At 36.1% G+C, this 18,328-nt stretch overlaps 1 protein-coding gene across 2 annotated transcripts in view; it reads right to left on the bottom strand.

Annotated features, from left to right (window-relative positions):
• svep1 (sushi, von Willebrand factor type A, EGF and pentraxin domain containing 1) overlaps nt 1-18,328 on the bottom strand; it is a 122,985-nt gene that overhangs the window by 78,103 nt on the left and 26,554 nt on the right. For both annotated transcript variants that reach the window (XM_059030318.1, XM_059030314.1), the window contains exons 2-3: nt 14,094-14,349; nt 12,772-12,948 (exon numbers count right to left, since the gene is read on the bottom strand). In XM_059030318.1, coding sequence (XP_058886301.1) covers nt 12,772-12,948; nt 14,094-14,349 — 433 coding nt within the window. The remainder of the gene's footprint in view (nt 1-12,771; nt 12,949-14,093; nt 14,350-18,328) is intronic.

Here is an 18,328-nt window from a genome sequence, read left to right as displayed (position 1 = left end):
ACTTGCTCTATTTCATGTGTTACACAAAACAATTATGCTTGTATTCATGCATAAACAGTATGCCATGTGGATATTGTAAAGGCCATGCAGTGTTAAGATAAACAGTTCTTTGGTCAAATTGTTAGTGTCACATAATCAGATTTACAAGTAGCATGCCTGTGTCACATATTTTTCTTTTGTATATAATAACTCATATTGAATAAACTCATTTTAAGTGTCACGGGATGGTATCCAGTTCAGTTTGAATGACTGTGTATTGTAGTTTAGATCACCCCAAGCCAATGCATTCATTAATTTTCCCTACTGACAATTTGTCAGAGTAAAAGAGACACACTTGTACACATGTCTCTTAAGAAACATGTGGCTGTGCCAAGATGAACCCAATTATATGCCAAAAAAGAAACATATTACCTACTGTACCTAAAATAGATGAGGTACGGTACAGCCAAAAAACTAGTAATTAGCATTACAGACATACAATAAAAAACAGCCCCATGACTATATTGGAGGCTCTGTGGTCCAGTGGTTAAAGAAAAAGGCTTGTAACCAGAAGGGCCCCGGTTCAAATCCTACCTCAGCCACTGACTCATTGTGTGACCCTGAGCAAGTCACTTAACCTTTCAGGTGAAATGTAGTTGTAAGTGACTCTGCAGCTGATGCATAGTTCACACACCCTGGTCTCTGTAAGTCGCCTTGGATAAAGGCGTCTGCTAAATAAACAAATAATAATATCAAGTAACACAAAGAATTCCAGATAAGATAAACTATCAGGGGTTGTGAGGAACTGGACCTTTGGTCAACCTCCTTAAAACTCCACTTTAAAATGACGAACATTAGGAAGTAGTTTTGTTAAAAACATAAACCATGTTTACCGTTTAAGTAAAATATATATATATATATATATGTGTGTGTGTGTGTGTGTGTGTGTGTGTGTGTGTGTATTGACCTTTCTATTTACTGTACTTTATAACTTTAATAGCAGATACCCTGGAAACTAGCACAGAAAATACTTACTTATAAAATAAATATCTCAAAATTAGCTTAATCCTCAAGAAACCTTTTCCTTATACATCCATTTTACTTGATTCAGTGTTTTATCAGTCTTTAAAATGTTCCCTTTTTAACAATATTTGTATACTGGGATAATAACAATGTTTCCAGTAGTTTACCAATACGACCCTATATAATAACAACAATCTTTCAGATTCCTTCTAATATACTTATATTTTATATTATTGTGTAGTATTTCCTAAATCTTACAGACTGACTGATTTCGGCAACGGTCCATAACATATATATGTATACAAATACAGGTAAGAAAATACTAGTGATTATAAGCGTAGCTATCATCACCCACAACACAGCAATGTGCAGAGAATAATAAACATCGGTTTATCACCCACTCTGATTAGAATCAGTCGATTGAATGGGACGTTATCAAGGAAAATCGTCCCATAGGAATGGGCCAGTGGGTACTTAGTAGCCTCCCAACAGGTAGAGTAGGTCTGGATCAAGAGCTTAATGTACGTCGGATGGAGTAGCCACTAGAGGGTACCAAACAAGCGGTGCTGAAATAATAGTAACAGTTAGTTTAATAGTAACACAGTTAGGTTTAGGAGTAGAGATTACGTTAGTGGTAGACATTAGGTTTAGGGGTAGAGGGTAGATTTATGGGTTAGGAGGCTAGTAGTTACCTATACAGTACCAACTGATTAAATATGGGGTCTTTACCTAACTTCTTAAACTTAGCCCAGAAATTTTGCAAGACCGATGTGTGTTATTGCAGCTAAAAAAAAACACACACACACACAGCAGCAGTATGCAATATAAATGAGCTGCTGTCCAGCTTTCTTGTTATTTTGTCATATGTGTTGTTGTATTTAAACAGTCTTTGAGTCTGTCACACACAGAGAAGCAGTATTTCACAGTTTGCTGCAGGCAGTGCTGATAATTCTTTGTATAAATAAACAGCATGTGATTTGTTTGCAAAACTATCACACAAGTAGCAAATCATACAGACTTCTTCCTCCATAATCCTAACAATCTCACAAAAATATTATAATTTATACAGCAAGTGTAGAGAGATCTAGCTACAGAATGGATACACTAGAACCAGTCATATCTGATTGAATTGGTTCCAGGGGTCCGGGGAGTTGCTTTATTATCGTCGGGGCATTATAAATGATACATCAGTGTGTCTAAAACACCAAAGTATGGCACGTTTACTATAAGAAAATCAGGGGAAAATATTGCAAAACAAAGCACTGTAATACAGAATTTGGCAATTTACAAAATAGCATTCCAAAAAAAACAGTTCTTAACCTGCTTTATCATTCTATGTCAAAGTAAACCGACTTTGTTTTTTTGCACCTTGTGTGTTAACCCAAAGCAGAAACAACAAGAGAGCACGAACACAAACTGGCTTAATCCCTTTTATTTAACACGGTTAAACTGGGCAGTTACGTGAAGTAACATTATGTAAAAAGTAAAACAGAATTCCCTTTTTTTATCTGCAAATGAATCCATTCTATCCTGCTATGAGCTGAATTTACTGTTTTAAACCCATAATGAAATGTACATTCATCAGTACCGTTCCGTTGGTAGCAGCATGTGTAAATGACACATGCCAGAGGACCATCGTTAATAGAGAGTATTGTATCTTACAGGATTGGATATGACATTTTGAAAACACAATTTATTTTCCATACATTGCACTTGTTATACAGTATAAACAGAAGAATAATCCATGAACGTAGATGGAGTGCTGTGTTTACTTCACGCATGAGTATGGTGACAAGCAAGGTTTTACAGTTGTACTCTAACAGTGGCAAACTCAATCACCATGTCCAAACGTGTAATTTAGAAAATCATTCAGAATGGTTTCAGTCAAGTTTTTGTTCTACTAATAGTGATTTGTTACAAATGTGTTCTTTTGGAGAAGATACTGCAGCTTTTTATTTATTTATTTATTTATTTGTTACAAGAAAAGGACACACCAGTAACAGGTTTTCATAGATTTACTTCATCTTTTAAAAGATGAAGTAAATTTCAGGGGGGACTCTTTGATTGAAACCATGCCTCCTTGTCTCAAAGGTGACTCTTGTAAGATTTAAGATGTCATTCTGAATAGCATTTTCTACATTTTCTTTTATCTTTATACGTTTCTAAGAATGGAATACAGTAGCACAAGATGATGTACAGACTGGGGATTAAACAGGTACAGAGAGGCAAGATAGGTACAGCACAGCAATGGAGAACTTGGCTCTGGGCATGCTGGGTAACTGTGCCAGAGCATTCCATTGTTCCTGGATGGAACACAATCCACTAGAGACTGAGCTAAAACCACTTTGAGACCTGAAGGGGATTTAAACCAAAAATTCAGGCCATAAAAGAGGAAAGCAATTTCCCCACATCACCTTCTATAATATTTTCTCAAACATGAATCTATCAAATCTTCCACTAAAGGTTATTTCAGAGTAAAAATCATAAATTGTAGTACGAACCACAATAACATATTCCAGGATGTACAAATATGTTCCAAAATAGGCTTTGCAGATATTAGACCATATTTGATTACCCTGTTGTGTGTTACTGATTTCTTAGCCAAAATGGTCTGCTATTGGGAATTGAACTGATTAAACAAAGTCTAGTCAACACCAGATAATTTCACAAAGAGGTTATTCATCTCATTTAAATGGTATTTGTTAGTTAATTTTATTGCTTTTTTATATTTTTTTACATGTACCGAGAGGTTGTATCACTCATGATTTATTTGAGGAGTAAGAATTTGAGAATGGAATGTATACAATTGCCAGTGTTGCTATTAACTTGCTGCTAATACAGGAAGGCAGTTAACCTCAGTGGCTCTTTCACTCTCAAAACGAAAAGCCTTCAAACAAACAAAAACTGGACATCCAACAAAACAGCTTGACAGTTTTTAATGGCCAGTATGACAAATTCCAATGTTTTCCACAATTGAGACAAAAATAGACTTCTCGAATGCTGAACAATCCACAGACATCCCAAGTTACACATTTGCTGCTTTAACATCTGCTGTTTTATGCATCACTTGAGAGCTTATTAAAAAAAAAAAAATACATTCTTGAATTAGAGTAATAGTTGACTGGTTGTTTCTGCAGTGTCCAGAAAATCTCATTAAAGATTGGTGATCCCTGGTAGATTGCAGTTATGACAAGTGCCATAGATTTTCTATATGTTCACTTCAAAAAGTTTGTGATTGACCTTTTATATAGCAATAAACACAGTGTAAATCAAGTCACCTTAAACTTGCATCCTATTTCTTATAAATTGTATGCATTTGCCAATTGGCCCCCTACAGTACATTCTACTTTGAGAAGTAGAAATTACAGTACAAAACTGCTATTTCTTCAAAAAAACAAAACTGAGCACTACAAGTTGAAGAAAAACTAATTATACATCTTATCAAGGCCTATACTGTATTTACCGGTACTTACTTTGATAATAACCTCATTTATGTTTGTGTTTATTAACATGGAACATATCAAAGTTGAGCCATCAAGCAGAACTTTTTTTTTATCAGCTCTGATGAGTTATTGCACTCTTGTGTGCGACCAGAAATTGAATTTACAGGACTGCTTTTTTAATAATGCATAAAAACAGCTTATAATATACTAGGCAGTAGCTGTAGCAGAAACTTACATGTGCACCCCTTTTCAGTCCCTTTATGTCAACTTAATCGAACCATAACATTGTATTAGTCTGTATTTGAAAATACCCCTAAAGACATCCTTATTATTCCTAAAAGCATGTTCTGACATCAGGGTGATCTTTTTACATGCCAGTCAGAAGTATACCTTGTTAAATAACTTGTATTTTTTGTTCAACTGAGCAAACTTGCCTGGAGCCAACAGTTAATAACTACTTAAATAACCGAGGCGCTCCATAAATATAAATATTTTCAGATTTTATTTACATTTTTGCCCCATTTCCTAAGATTTCCCAAATTAACCAGACCATATGCAACAAATAGCTAGCTGCAGTGATTCAAACCATCTGGTTCCATTGCTAAACAATGTATTTGTTTTGCAGCCAAGGGCATGAGAGTCAGACAACTTCAGTTAGCTTGATGAAGTAGGGGCACACGCACTGGCTGAGGCCTAAAATTAGGATATTAATGAGCAGGATGTCTGGAGCTGCCTTGAGATAAGGCCGTTCATCCCAACCACTGCTGCTCTGGGCTTCAGTTCTGATCAATTGTAGCTTGTTCAGTGTAAGCGAAAAGGAGAAAAGAGTGACGTTTTATCTGACTGGTCTTCAAATCCTCGCCAGTGCCCCATTTTTCAAAACATAAAGACCACAGAATAGCTGTGGCTCCACTGAAGTCTTCTTTAATGTATTGCCCAGTATTGCACTCTGAAAAACACTTTACAGTTAATTAGAATGACTGTTTTATTCGGGGAGCGTTCTTGGTGTAGTGTTTTAAGTTAAACTTGCTTATAAAGGACCTTTTTTATTCCTATGTATATTTCTTGTAGTTATAAAAGATTTCTCTATGAGTTACAAGCCAAATAAAAAAAAAAATTAAAAAAATGGTGGACAGTGATAGTTTACCTTTTCATTACTCTTGAGAAACATGTTTTTAAAATGTTTGTAATCTAACAAACAACTCTTAATAATTGACTGAATATAGCAAATAGTAAATTGTCATTGCAATACATGAGTCATAAGGTGTGAACATTTGAAAAAATAATAAACTTAAGTTACATAAAGGCTTTTTATAAGAAAATAGCGAGCGTTACTTGGGAAAAACACAGACATAATGTATATAAAACATTGTGTTAGATAAATTACTCAATGTAATAGGTACTCATGTATTTTGTAGATACATACAGTACTTATGCATCAATTATACTGTAATATTTTTCATATGCATGCCATTTGAGCTCTTCAAAGCATACATTCAGTCAAACTATTTTAAACGTTTTGTTTATAAATCTAAGTAGTCCTTGTTGTATCGCATCAAAAGGAGCTGAGGTTACTGAAGAGCCTGTTTATGTACCTGTCGGGATCTCTGTTATGACTTTATTAAGCTCTGTACTCAAGCCAGTTAATCCTGATTGTGCGCACACATGCAATGAAAGCTGTGTTCAGGGTTTCCATGTGTTCAAGGAAAACAGAAGTTACGTCTTTAGGGACTGCTGTAAGCTGAGTTGCTTGTGTTTCCAGTTTGACGGCGTGTCATACTGACTGTAAATACAATAAACAGCAGTTCACATTTACGGTTACAACTGAACTGAAATGTACTTGGTTTTAAAAAAAGAAAAGACCACCAATGTAGGTGTATAACAGAGAAATTATACTTTGCGGAAAGTAACTGTAACATTATTACTCCCATTAAAAATATAACACGTTATATTACCTTGTTATTGACAAAAGTAATATTATTACAGTAACGTGTTACATAAGTAATGAGTTACCCCAACTCTGCTGATAAAACAAAAAGACCACCAAGTGTACACTTTTATACAATCATAATGTCTTAAAAAAAGGCTCATTGCATGCACACCAACATATTTTAATATGGAGCAATATGAGAATTATTATTGACCAAAATTAATTCATTTCATATTATTAAATATACACGTGTCACTGTCTGTTGGTTGTTTTTACATGCATCTTTGGTATAAGTTATGCTGTGTTTGTGTTACAAAAATTATTTATATGCTTTCACATTTATCATTGCTCCTAAGAGGATGCCAAGCTTACATTGACCTCTGAAGACCATGTACTAATTTTCACCAAAAAATTAAATAAACAAAATTCTTTTCGTAGCTCAGTTTGAGATGTTTCTGATGTTACAGAATGCCTTCTTGTTGCACTGTTAGTATTTGTCTGCCAAAACTTCAAGTGGTTCATAAAAGCTTGTTGAAAATCACTTATTGTTTACAGGAAGAACCTATTAAACCATACCAAAATAGTAGCTTGTGCAATCTCATAATGAGGTACTTAAAATATTTTTTAATAAAAAAATAAAAAATAGATAAACGCATTATTTAAAACGAATTTGAAAGGAAACTGTACATCAACAAAGAGGATGTTGTTTTAGCCACAAAAGTAATTTTATTTCCTTATTAATCATCTTTTAACTCTCTAAAAGTGAAAAAATAGTCCCTTTTCAATTATGCTCAAGCGCAGTTGGTTAGTGAGAGCAGGCCCCTATCCTGCTAACCTGCAAGTCCTAGGCTCAAATATGTACGGAAGCAGTATTTAATTATCATAAACAGCTTTGAACCTTTTAAAGGTGTAGAATATAAGGAACCAGCACCTCCCATACACAATTTAAAACAACCCCTCTCACCAGCATCTGTCATCATCAGTGGAGTAACATTTTGGGAGATCAAAGGCTTTTAAAAATCAAATTTTCTTTGGACTAGTGATCCTGAAAAAATCTACCAGAAAGTACCGGAAAGCTGTCCTGCATAATACTGTATACTTATTATAGAATTTTCAAGCCTACCCATTATATCTTTCATATATTTTAAATGTTTCTGGCAGGTTTTAAAGGAGTGCTAACCAATTTAATGTTCTTACCTATTTTTTTGCACTACCAATATATCACAGGCCAACCTTTTCTTTTAGTTCTTTGCTTGTATTTAATAATAATAAAATAAAAAAATAAAAAAAAACACTAACGGTACAAGGATTCCAAAGTTCAACTACACTATTTTATATTTGTAGTATTTTAATATTCTGTATTCAATTACATAAAAAGAGGATTCTTTGCACAATATGTTAAGCTAACAAGAGTTAACAAAATGTATTTTAAACAATTAGCTACACGTCCTTTAAGACAGAGGTTCCGAAACAGGGGACCAGGGACCTCTAGGGGACCGTAAGAGGACTTCAGGGGCGGGGCCGGGGCGTGCAATAGGGGATCAATTAATAAACATGAATGCTGCTGTTAGCTGCTTATTTCTAATGTAACATTGACATCAACTTGTGCAATAAAATTATTTTATACAACAAAAGGGCTAATTGTAAGCAGAACAAAATAGGCAATTATACTAATGCTCTTTATAATTACAGTATAACATTATTTTTCAAATTAAAATCAATCAATCATTAACAAAATAAATAAATAAATAAATAATTTCTGCCAATGTATGGTTTCGGTTGAGGTTCTTGGTATATTTTCTTCCCCCAACATAAATAAAATAAACCTTTACAGGTAGGCATTTTCATTCAGTAACTATGGTGCATAATGAAAGCGGTTGTACTTCTACCTTCTATCAGAATCAAAATGGCAGGTGGGTTCCTCAGTCAGGGTGCCTAATGTCATTGTGGGCCTTAAGCCAAGAACGTTTGGGAACCCCTGCTTTAAGACATTAGTAATATATGAATTATTTTATAATTCTTTTATTTTTACTTAAAAATGTTGAACTAGACCCACATTCTTGGCAAACAGATTCTAGGAAGTCAACATTAGCTGTTATTCAGAGCCTAAAAACAGTTGTGTTTATCAATTTGGGAAGCATCAATATGGGCAAGAGGATACAGTGGTTTAGCACTTTGTATTGTGTTTGTAAGAACCTTTTCTGGGGGTCTGCATGCTAAAGATTCCTTACACTTCATGGTTTATGTTTTATATTCATCTTGGGGCTGCCTTGAGAAATCCTAGGAATCCTGTCAAGAATACTTATTTACAGTTTGCTTTTTAAAGAAATAAATACTATTCATCTCTTAGTGAGCTGGATAAGTGCTCCGCAGATGTTACAGCTGGCACACATTACTTGCAATAACATCCCTGTGGTAATAAAACTGTTATTAACCAGTGTTTCCAGGGTTTGTTAAAAATAAAATAAAAAGATAAGCAAGCTTGACCAATTTAAAGCTATTTTTACAATGTTATGCTGCAATACCAAAGCAATAACTCATGATTGGCTTCAACCTGAGTAGCGATAAAAGACCTACTTGACAAGTAAATAAAAGCTCAATGATGATATAAGCCAGAAGGGAGTGCATGTTCATTCAAGGCTTTTCTTAAACCAATTTCAATACCTTAATTCTGTCTGAATTCTAGCCCCCTGGTGTTTAAATGTGAAATCAACCGGTCTTAAGGAAATCTGTTACGTTATTGTTAAAATGTCCCAAATTAATTCATTCCAAGATAAACTTGTTTTTTTATTATTATTATTATTGTGAGCAGATCCAGTCTTTTACCCAGGCTAGTCCAACGGTTTTTTTTTTTTGAGGCCCATGGAGGTCAAGTCCTCTGCTCATAGAAATTATGAAAAGAATAAATATATATATATATTTTTTTAACTAGACTTGTTTACATTACATATTTATGATGATGTATTTTATATAAACATGAAATACCAAAACCAAACAAGTCAATTAAATAATAATGAGATCTAATCCAGGGGTGGATACCATATTTTCCACAGGGAGACTCACAAACAGGAGAACATTGAGCTGTACTGTAGCTTTAACCACAAACAAAATATCAACCTTTTCAATTATTGCGACATAAACAAATTTGCTGTACAAAAGGGCCTGAATTATATGTGAAAAGTGCTGGAAAACTGCTAGATCAGTAATTAATAGTGTATAATTAATAGCTTAAAACAATTTACAGTGCAGACTGGCAGCCACTAGTTATCTAGGCTCACCTGAAAGCTCAGGGTTTTGGCCTTCATTGTGCTGTAACACTTAAAGAAAATACTTCCATCGATCAAACGATATCCTTCACTCTTTTGTGTAACATGGGAAGCTGGATGCTTAGAAAACTCCATCATCCGCATATGGTACTGACCAAATTTTGACAACATTTCAAGCCTTCATAAAGCAGCTTCTTCAGACAGCAGGAGAGCGCCTTCAACTAGCTGAACCCAAGACTGCCTTGTTAAAGTCTTTTGATGACATAGCTAATAATTTGTTTCAAATAACAAATTGTCAGAATGAATACATAGCGCTTTTATTTCAAAAGATTGTGTAAAAAAGTTGAGATTTCATGTTCGACAAATATTTTAATCCAGATGGGTTCAGATTCATTACGTGGGATGTTTATAATAACGTCTTGGCATGTTCATTGCAATAACTCCAACAGAGACACTTATTAGTGTCTTATTTTCCACATAACAGCCTTTTCATCTCCTAAATAGCTGGATCCAATATCAAACCATTATGTGTCAAATATTAATATAAAAATGTAGATAGTTTGGACTGAGTTACCTATTGCAGCTTCTGCTTATACATGTTTTAATTTAGTAGAAAAAGGCAGCATGTCGCTATATGTGTTGTTGGATGTATTAATATAACCTTTTTTTACAATTTATATATATATATATATGTAAGGTATAAACCACGATGGGCCGTGTGCTTCCCATGATATATACCACGCCTGGAGGCATAAGCCAAGGACCATTAACCACCCCAGAAGTAGTATATATCATCGGAACCGCACGGGCCAAAGTGGTTTATACCGCTTATAACACGGTTACCTGTCATTTGGGGGATGAAAAATAATTAAAACACATTTTAAATTAAGACAAAACCAGAAACTTCTATTGTGTATACATCCGCAGTGTAATATAGTCCCAAATTTAATTTCATTTAATTTATTGTTTGCTTATTAAAAATAAATTACACATGTTAGTTTATTGTGAATTTCTGCATCAAAAGTGGCATCTCACTAGAAACTGGAGGACTGAACACAAGCTGTGATGGGCGGAGTTTCAAATGACACTAAGTAAGCAAGGGGAGCAGCTACCATGGATGCCTTAGCTGTATCTTGAGGTGAGTTTGTGTCCTCGTTATATACACATTTAAAAGTCAGTTTTCATCCTTTTGGATCTCAAAATATGTTTTTGTTAGTTGTCGGACACCCTCGCGTCCAAGTTGTGCCAGATTAAGTTGAAATTCAAGTCAGACTTTATGCACGAATCCAACCGTGGCATCAGGAGACAGTGCCTCAGTTTCCCACAGACGCTTCAAATCCAGGCCGGTAATTCGGGGGGGTGGTGTCTGGCCTTGTTTTTACCTGCTTTTATAAAAGTTTTCATGACTGACAGGAATACGTTCTTGTTGGTTTTAAACTCGCTGTCAGCAGAGATGTTAAAATTTCTACTGTTAAAATATCTATTTAGTCCAGCTCAGCATTAACACAATTGATGTTTGATGACACCAAGTGACTTTATAACCACCATGTACAAAAATATATATATTTCTGACAGTTGTGTCTGGTCTTTAAATGTATGGATGAGGGTTGAATTAACAACTCCTGATCATAGCGAAAAGTGTGTATATGTAAGTGTTTTCTTCCTAGCTTTAAGCAAACTAAAGTCAGTGACTAGGGCTGGGACCAAATCAAAACTTTGGCAACCCGCTAATCGCACTTAACAAAACTGTATTTAATAGCGTTTTCTTTTTATGAGTAGAAGAAATAAAATACTTACAAAATAAAGAAAAAGCTATTGAATACAGTTTTGTTAAGTGCGATTAGCAGGTTGTCAAAGTTTTGATTTGGTCCCAGCCTAGGTCGGAAAAGTGAATTTCTTGGAGTAAAGCTGATTCAGCTGCCACCAGCGACAAAGCATTGAAGTGGCTTTGCTGCATTGTGGATCTCAGTTCATTAAAATACTCAAACTGTTTTCAAGGCAAGGGGGTGTCAAGTGTTATTAAATAAAAATGTACAGTATTTCCTGCTACTCAGTGATGTACACATGATATATATATATACATCACAACCTGATTTTATTGAGAAATATTATTATTAGTCCCAGAACAGCAAATTAACTGCAGAGCCTATATACATGATTAATTGTCACTGAAGTCTCAGATTTCGAAATGAGGTTTGTGCAATTACTCCAAAAAGGGGTGTTTCAAAAGGTTAAGCCTGTGCCAATCTTTGCGATCTCATTCTTGAAAAGTTTTGAAGTTGAAGGCAGTCCAGCTGTTGTAAAACCCTTCAATACCCTGGCTTTTAAATTAACACATAATTAAACTTTAAAAAAAAAAAAAAAAAAGTTGATGCAAATATCTTAAGGGTTTTTAAATCTTATGAAAGAAAAAAAAAAATTGGTCACATTGACAAAAATGTGTGTTTTTACTACTTAGCACACTCTTCTTGTAATAAGTAATCAATTGTTCTTTGCCAGGAACTTAATTGAAAATTCTCACTCAAGTGTTTGCTATGCAAGGGAACACATTTTAAAACTTAAAAAGTCCCAGTTGGAATGCATTTTAGGAAAGGTTACCATAGCATTGGTCATTTGTCATTACACCTTGTACAGTACAGATTTGGCCAAAAGTTTTGCATCACCTAGACTTTTAGGATTGAGACATAATTAAAAAAAAAAAAAAAAAAAAAACTATATGAACATAATTTGGATCTTTTGTTGAACATCATGTAATCAAAGAAACTACAGAATGATATCGCAGACGTCTACCAGAAGCCATAATAGTAGTACAGTATTTCATGTTAGATTTCAAAATGTCACATTTCTCTATTTTTTGTCAGTTTTGCATTAAGTATATGGAAAACCACAAAGCTGTATGTAATTCAGTATGCTAATGTAACATTATTCAGCAGGTTTCATTCGACTTTATGAAGCAAAATGTGTTCATTGTGTGAGGTGATGCCATTATGGCCTGGCAATTAATTATACTTTATAAATAAAAATACCAGCATACTTTTTCAGTCTGAGGAGGATATTAGGAAAGTTGATCAAACGTTCACTGTTACAAGTTGCCCCTGCTTGTACTTTAGATTTCCATGTTTTTTCATACCTGTGCACTCATGTTGCAGACCTTTCCCATAATATCCTCTCTCACAGACACAGTCATACTGGCCTGTGTGGGTCCCACATTTACAGCTCGCCATCACATCACAGCAGTCCTGCCCTGCTTCACACAGATACGAGCAGCGGGAAACATCCTCTTGAATGTAATTTCCAGATGGTAGATCTGAAAATCAGAAAAAGTATAGAAGTATAAACTTGTTTTCCTCCTCACCAATAGCCAGGTCTCAAAGGGACATGACATTTTTTTTACTCCCTCCCCATGTATGGTAACAGTGATCCTTGAAACTAGCTTGTAAAAGCCTCATGATTTACCTGCAGTCCTAATTGTCCAGTTTGATATCGATCAGATGGACAGATTTCAAATCACTTTGAACTCCCAGTGGCAGATGCTCAAAGCAATGTTATTTTACTATACGTTGCTCATTTACTTCAAGGTTTTACAGCTCCATAAACAGTTTAGGCTATAAACTTACATGCACCAGTGAACACAAGTAATCATTTTCCTCTTTAGCATGGCTCTATGCTGTTTCATTCAGCAGAACAGAATTTGTTTATTAAGAATACAGATTTATAACTGGTACTATTTTGGCATAGTTTTATAGTTATACCCTTCAGGTACTTAGACTTGACAGGAGTTGTCATTGCAGATACTAAAAATCAAAGTTAAAGGCGGCATAAGAATGAATAGAATTGAGATATTTTGAGGTCTAAATTGATTTGCCAATAATGACTGGACCAGCTATCCTAAAGCTCTGTGAATTCTATGCCAAGTTATATTAAGCAACATATGTTTTGTGTTGTCCTAGTGATTCTATTAATACTTCTGGATATTTAATGAAAAAGACATTCACAGACTACTAGCATAACAGTTTGAGATTTAGTCAGTGATTTTCAAAGTATTTGAGTTAAAAACTAAAGAATCCGATATACAAGACATTTTCACTCATATTTTTTTATGACATTATTCATCCATGAGTACGTGGTGGTTCTGAAAAAATAAAAACAAAAATAAAAAATAGCTTACTTCATGTGACCTTCAAAAGCATTTCAACGAACCAATCCTTGATTGGCATGTTTCACAAGCACTAATGTTTATTACGTAGTTCAAGATTAGTGCTAATCTGGGTTTGTAAAATAGCCATAAGTGTGCTTTTATTAAAAAGCAAGTTGCTATGATTATTATCTTAACTAATGAATTTGTCTTGTTGTTTTGGTTCACTGTGTATAATTATTTTGATATTTCTTACCCTTACCAATTTTACTTCAAATACAGTAGGACTCCTCTCTTCTGACTATACAAGGGTTTACCTTCATGAAGTGCTCGACGAGCTAAAGCCTCAAACTCAGCGAAGTTGTGCACAAGGTAGCAGTGCTCCTCCTTCGAATGGGAGGCCATGTCATGGAGCTCTCTGATGTTTCCTTGCCATATCCCAAATGTGAAGATCTCCACCCCTGCGTCGCGAAGAGACGCTGCGATGGGTCGAGGGTCGCCACCATTGGAATACCCGTCCGTAATTAGGAATATTACCTTTGTTGCGTTTCTACGTGAGTGCCGTAGTATTTGCTGAAAGAAAGAATTAAAGTAAAGTTAGATCATTTCAGAATGTAGCGAATGAAGGGCATCACTTGATTGTTGGTTTAAAAATGTCAAGGCTCCTGGGTCTTTTAAGGTCAGTCTGAGTTTTACAAATACCATAATTGACTAATAGATCAGTTTGGCTAGCATTATATGAGTTCATTTTTATTTGATGTTTATGTGAATTAATGAATGAACAAATACAATTACAGTGTTCATCCACCTTAAGATGTCACATCTTGCATTCAAGGAGATGCCAGGAAAATGACTATACAGGAACATTAAGTAGTACATGTACCTACAGTAGCTACACAGTATATTTTCTGCTATTCACTATATGCGCTTAACACATAATTATACTGTCAAGATAACCAAATTATAGAAATGTACAAACAACATGACAATGAACAACATAAAAAAGAATAGTTATACTGTGTATCAAACAGTATATTGTATACCTGTTCCAAATATTATGAACATGTTTACTAATGCAACACACTCTTAAGATGCTTTAACAGCCTATACTTACATTTGTAATACAGTGTACAGTATTGGAGTTTCTATATTGCTACAGGGCTAGTCCATGGAAATTCTACTGTGCTAGGTCATCAATACCAGACCAATGACAAGCCCATTCATTTTATGGTGTGGGTCTACCCTTATTATACAAATGTTTTATCATCAAAATGTTTTAGGCTTGCCAGTAGCCTTACTGGTGACTTTTCCAGATGGACTAACAGTGGCAGGAAAGTAATAAACCACTGCCTAGTCATTGGTAATCTTCACACACTCTTTACTTAACTCTTGCTTCTGAATAGTTAAAGCACCTTCCAGATGTCTGCAGTTTAGTAGGAGTTGTGTGAATTATAAATTACTTCCAGTATATAGGTGAACTTTTAACGACCCCTTCTCAATTGCTGTACATACCTAACATTCATCTCAATTATATGGAAGAGGGCCAAAATGTATTTAACAGAGCTAGCTAAATCTGACACCAGTGTACAATTATGTCATGGTTTTTGTTCCAACCTGTCCCCAAACATTTAGTTTTAATCTGTATTGCATCCCAGGGAACATAGCCAGTTTGCAGTCATTACTTTAAGTTATGCATCTATGAAGCCAAAAAATATGTATAATGCATACTGAAGGGTTATACTGTATCAGCTTTCACAAAATGTAGCTGTCACAAAGACGGCCAGAGTGGGTGGCGTCAGACCAGACAGGAATACACAGACAGAGACGGTGGTTGTGATGAGCTGAGTGCAATGGCTGCACTCAGCGTTTAATAACAAATAAAAGGTTTTAAACAGCACAAAACAGGACACGGCACTGGTAGCCAAAAGAAACATATAAACAAAACGGACTAAACACTTAACAAACGGTGCACGGAGACAAACAAACACGGTGAGTACAAACAAAACACTTATTATACGCTTTCTATTTACTTTACTTTCACTACTCTCTCTCTCACCCGTTCTCCTCTTCCGAACACCCAACCCTGACTGAACGAAATGTGCGTCTATATATACTATTGTGCTGGGATTCAATTACTAATTAATTATTCACTTGAATCCCAGCACGTGAATTAATTCTGTGCAACCCCGTGCTCACATATTACATTTAACCAGCACGTGAAGTGATTTGTGCTCTCCTCGTGCCTAAATACAAATCTACACTTTAAATACACGTGAAACACAGACCCGTTTATATCCCGTGTACCAATCTATACACCAACATTAACACACGCACGCAACATACAACACAGAACACACAAATGCACACAGGGGCGGGGCACTTTGCCACAGTAGCATTATATCTTGCAAGCTATCTAGTACATAGTTTACAATCTACTGTGTCAGGAACTGGTATCCCTCTGTGGCAGTGTGGCAGGGTAAGAGCCCTGCTGGTACACGTGTGTATGTGTTGGTGTGGGGAATATTGGGTTGGCAGAGGCTGGGGTTTAAATTTCTCCCTGTCAAAACATGTGGCAATGTCGCTGGAGCTGTGAATGGAATAAATGATTAATTAAGGCTCCAGCCACAGGTGTATAATAGGGTGATCACGGGTGTTAGAGAGAATGGTTAGAGTTAATGTTGGTGTTGGAGAGAGGGTATGTGTTTTTGGGTTCTTGGCTGTCCTGATATTTGTTTATGTTTTTGTGAGTGTTTTGTGTAGACCTTTTATTTTGGCCCTTGTGCCATTTTATTTTATTAATCTGTTTTGATCTGTTTAGTTTTTTGTTTATTTGTTTGTATTAGACATGCACATTAGCACTTGAAACTGCAACTTCTGTGTCTGAGTCTCCCTTCCTGGTCGAAACAGCATAGACAGTGACGCTACCCTGCCACAGGTGGTGCCAGAGTGGGATAGCGCCCCTATCAGAACAGGAACTGCAGATTTGAAGAAAAAACTGCAGCCACCTCAGAGCTACAGCGTCGGAGGACAACGCAATACTGGGCAGCTTACTGCCAAATCTACAGGCACCCGGCCAGACCACAGGGGTCGCTGGTTCATGGTGAGCCGAGGACACCCTAACCTCCACCACGGCCCCAATCACCAACCCGCCAACAAGGATCCACATGGGGAAAGAGGGACATGACGCCCACTGCTGCCAGACACAGAGCATTGGGTGTTGACACCTCAAACAGGCACGCAGATTTAACAACACACAGGTGCTGCCACTAGGGTACCAGCAATGGTAGCTCTAGTGTCAGATTGAATAAAGAAAACAACAAAACAAAGCTAAAAAATAAAAGTTTGCCATACAAGGTGAGCGCTAGCCTCACTAAAAGAGAGGAACCTACTAAACTATGTTACCCTCTTTATACTGGTTGGGATCAACATCCCCTAAAATAACCTACTGCTGTTGCTCCAGAAATCCCGGCCTCCCAGCGACTCTGGGTCTTTTTGACAGTCCTGGCTGGCCAGAGCCTTCACAAGCACCATCTTGCGGAAGGGTTCAGTAGTAGTTACCCTGTGGAGCGGATGCTGTCCTCCTTGATGTAAACAAAGAGTCTGTCTGGGTAGCATGGCAGCACAGTCACCACGAGCAGTGGCGCAGAGGCTTTTTTGAACTGCGTGCAGCCTCCCCATGTAAACCCCCCAGCTAATCTAGACCCGTTCAGCTCAGCACCGGGCTCAATTGGCCTAGCAACGCGTCTCCTGTTACGCATCCCAGCTGGACACATCCACGCAAGAACCAGCAACAGGGTTCTCCAGAGCGAAAAAAATCACTACGTTTTTAATTGAATGATACTGGCTGTTATAAATAGTCTTTATATGTAATTGGTCACAGGGAGGTAGTCTACTGTACCATAAACATACAAGGGGCTGTTTCCCTGTCATACAAATAGGATCATAAGACTTTAAAACCTGCCTCAACACATGCATTAGATTTAAAGCTAAAGCTCACATATTAACTGCATACAAAAATACTGCAGTTTTGTCAAATCCTACAATTAACAGACCCACATTAACAGCCACATTTTATAAACCATGTTGTTACGACTAGCTAAGCAGAGCACTAGTCTGCACTTTATGCACAAGTTGTTTAACAAGCATAATACAACCATAATGAACACAGCCCACAAACCCGCTCCAAATCCAAATTTAGTGACAGCACTACATGCCCCTTATAATTAAATACATTTGAATGCCTGCAAGATGACAATAAAATACAAAAACAAACTTTAACTAAAACTCATGGAGTCCATAAACTAAAGGAGGGAAGCTAAGCTGAACAAATTGAAAAGCTAAGGTAAGCTAAAGTTTTTAGACAAGTATACCTGCTTCTGTACATACTGATGAAATGTATATTCCTGACACTCAATGTATTTCCAGAAAAATAACTGAAACAACAACAGAAACATATAATTTGGCACTGTGTTGGAGAATATTGTGCCACGATAAAGTAAATCCAAATTTGGCACTGTCTTATGCAATGTAGTGGTAAGACAGTAGAACACTA

The sequence above is a fragment of the Acipenser ruthenus genome, chromosome 1, assembly GCF_902713425.1.
Source record: "Acipenser ruthenus chromosome 1, fAciRut3.2 maternal haplotype, whole genome shotgun sequence".
Lineage (NCBI taxonomy): Eukaryota > Metazoa > Chordata > Actinopteri > Acipenseriformes > Acipenseridae > Acipenser > Acipenser ruthenus.
The sequence above is the reverse complement of the archived record's forward strand: the minus strand, read 5'-3'. Positions and strand labels throughout refer to the sequence as shown.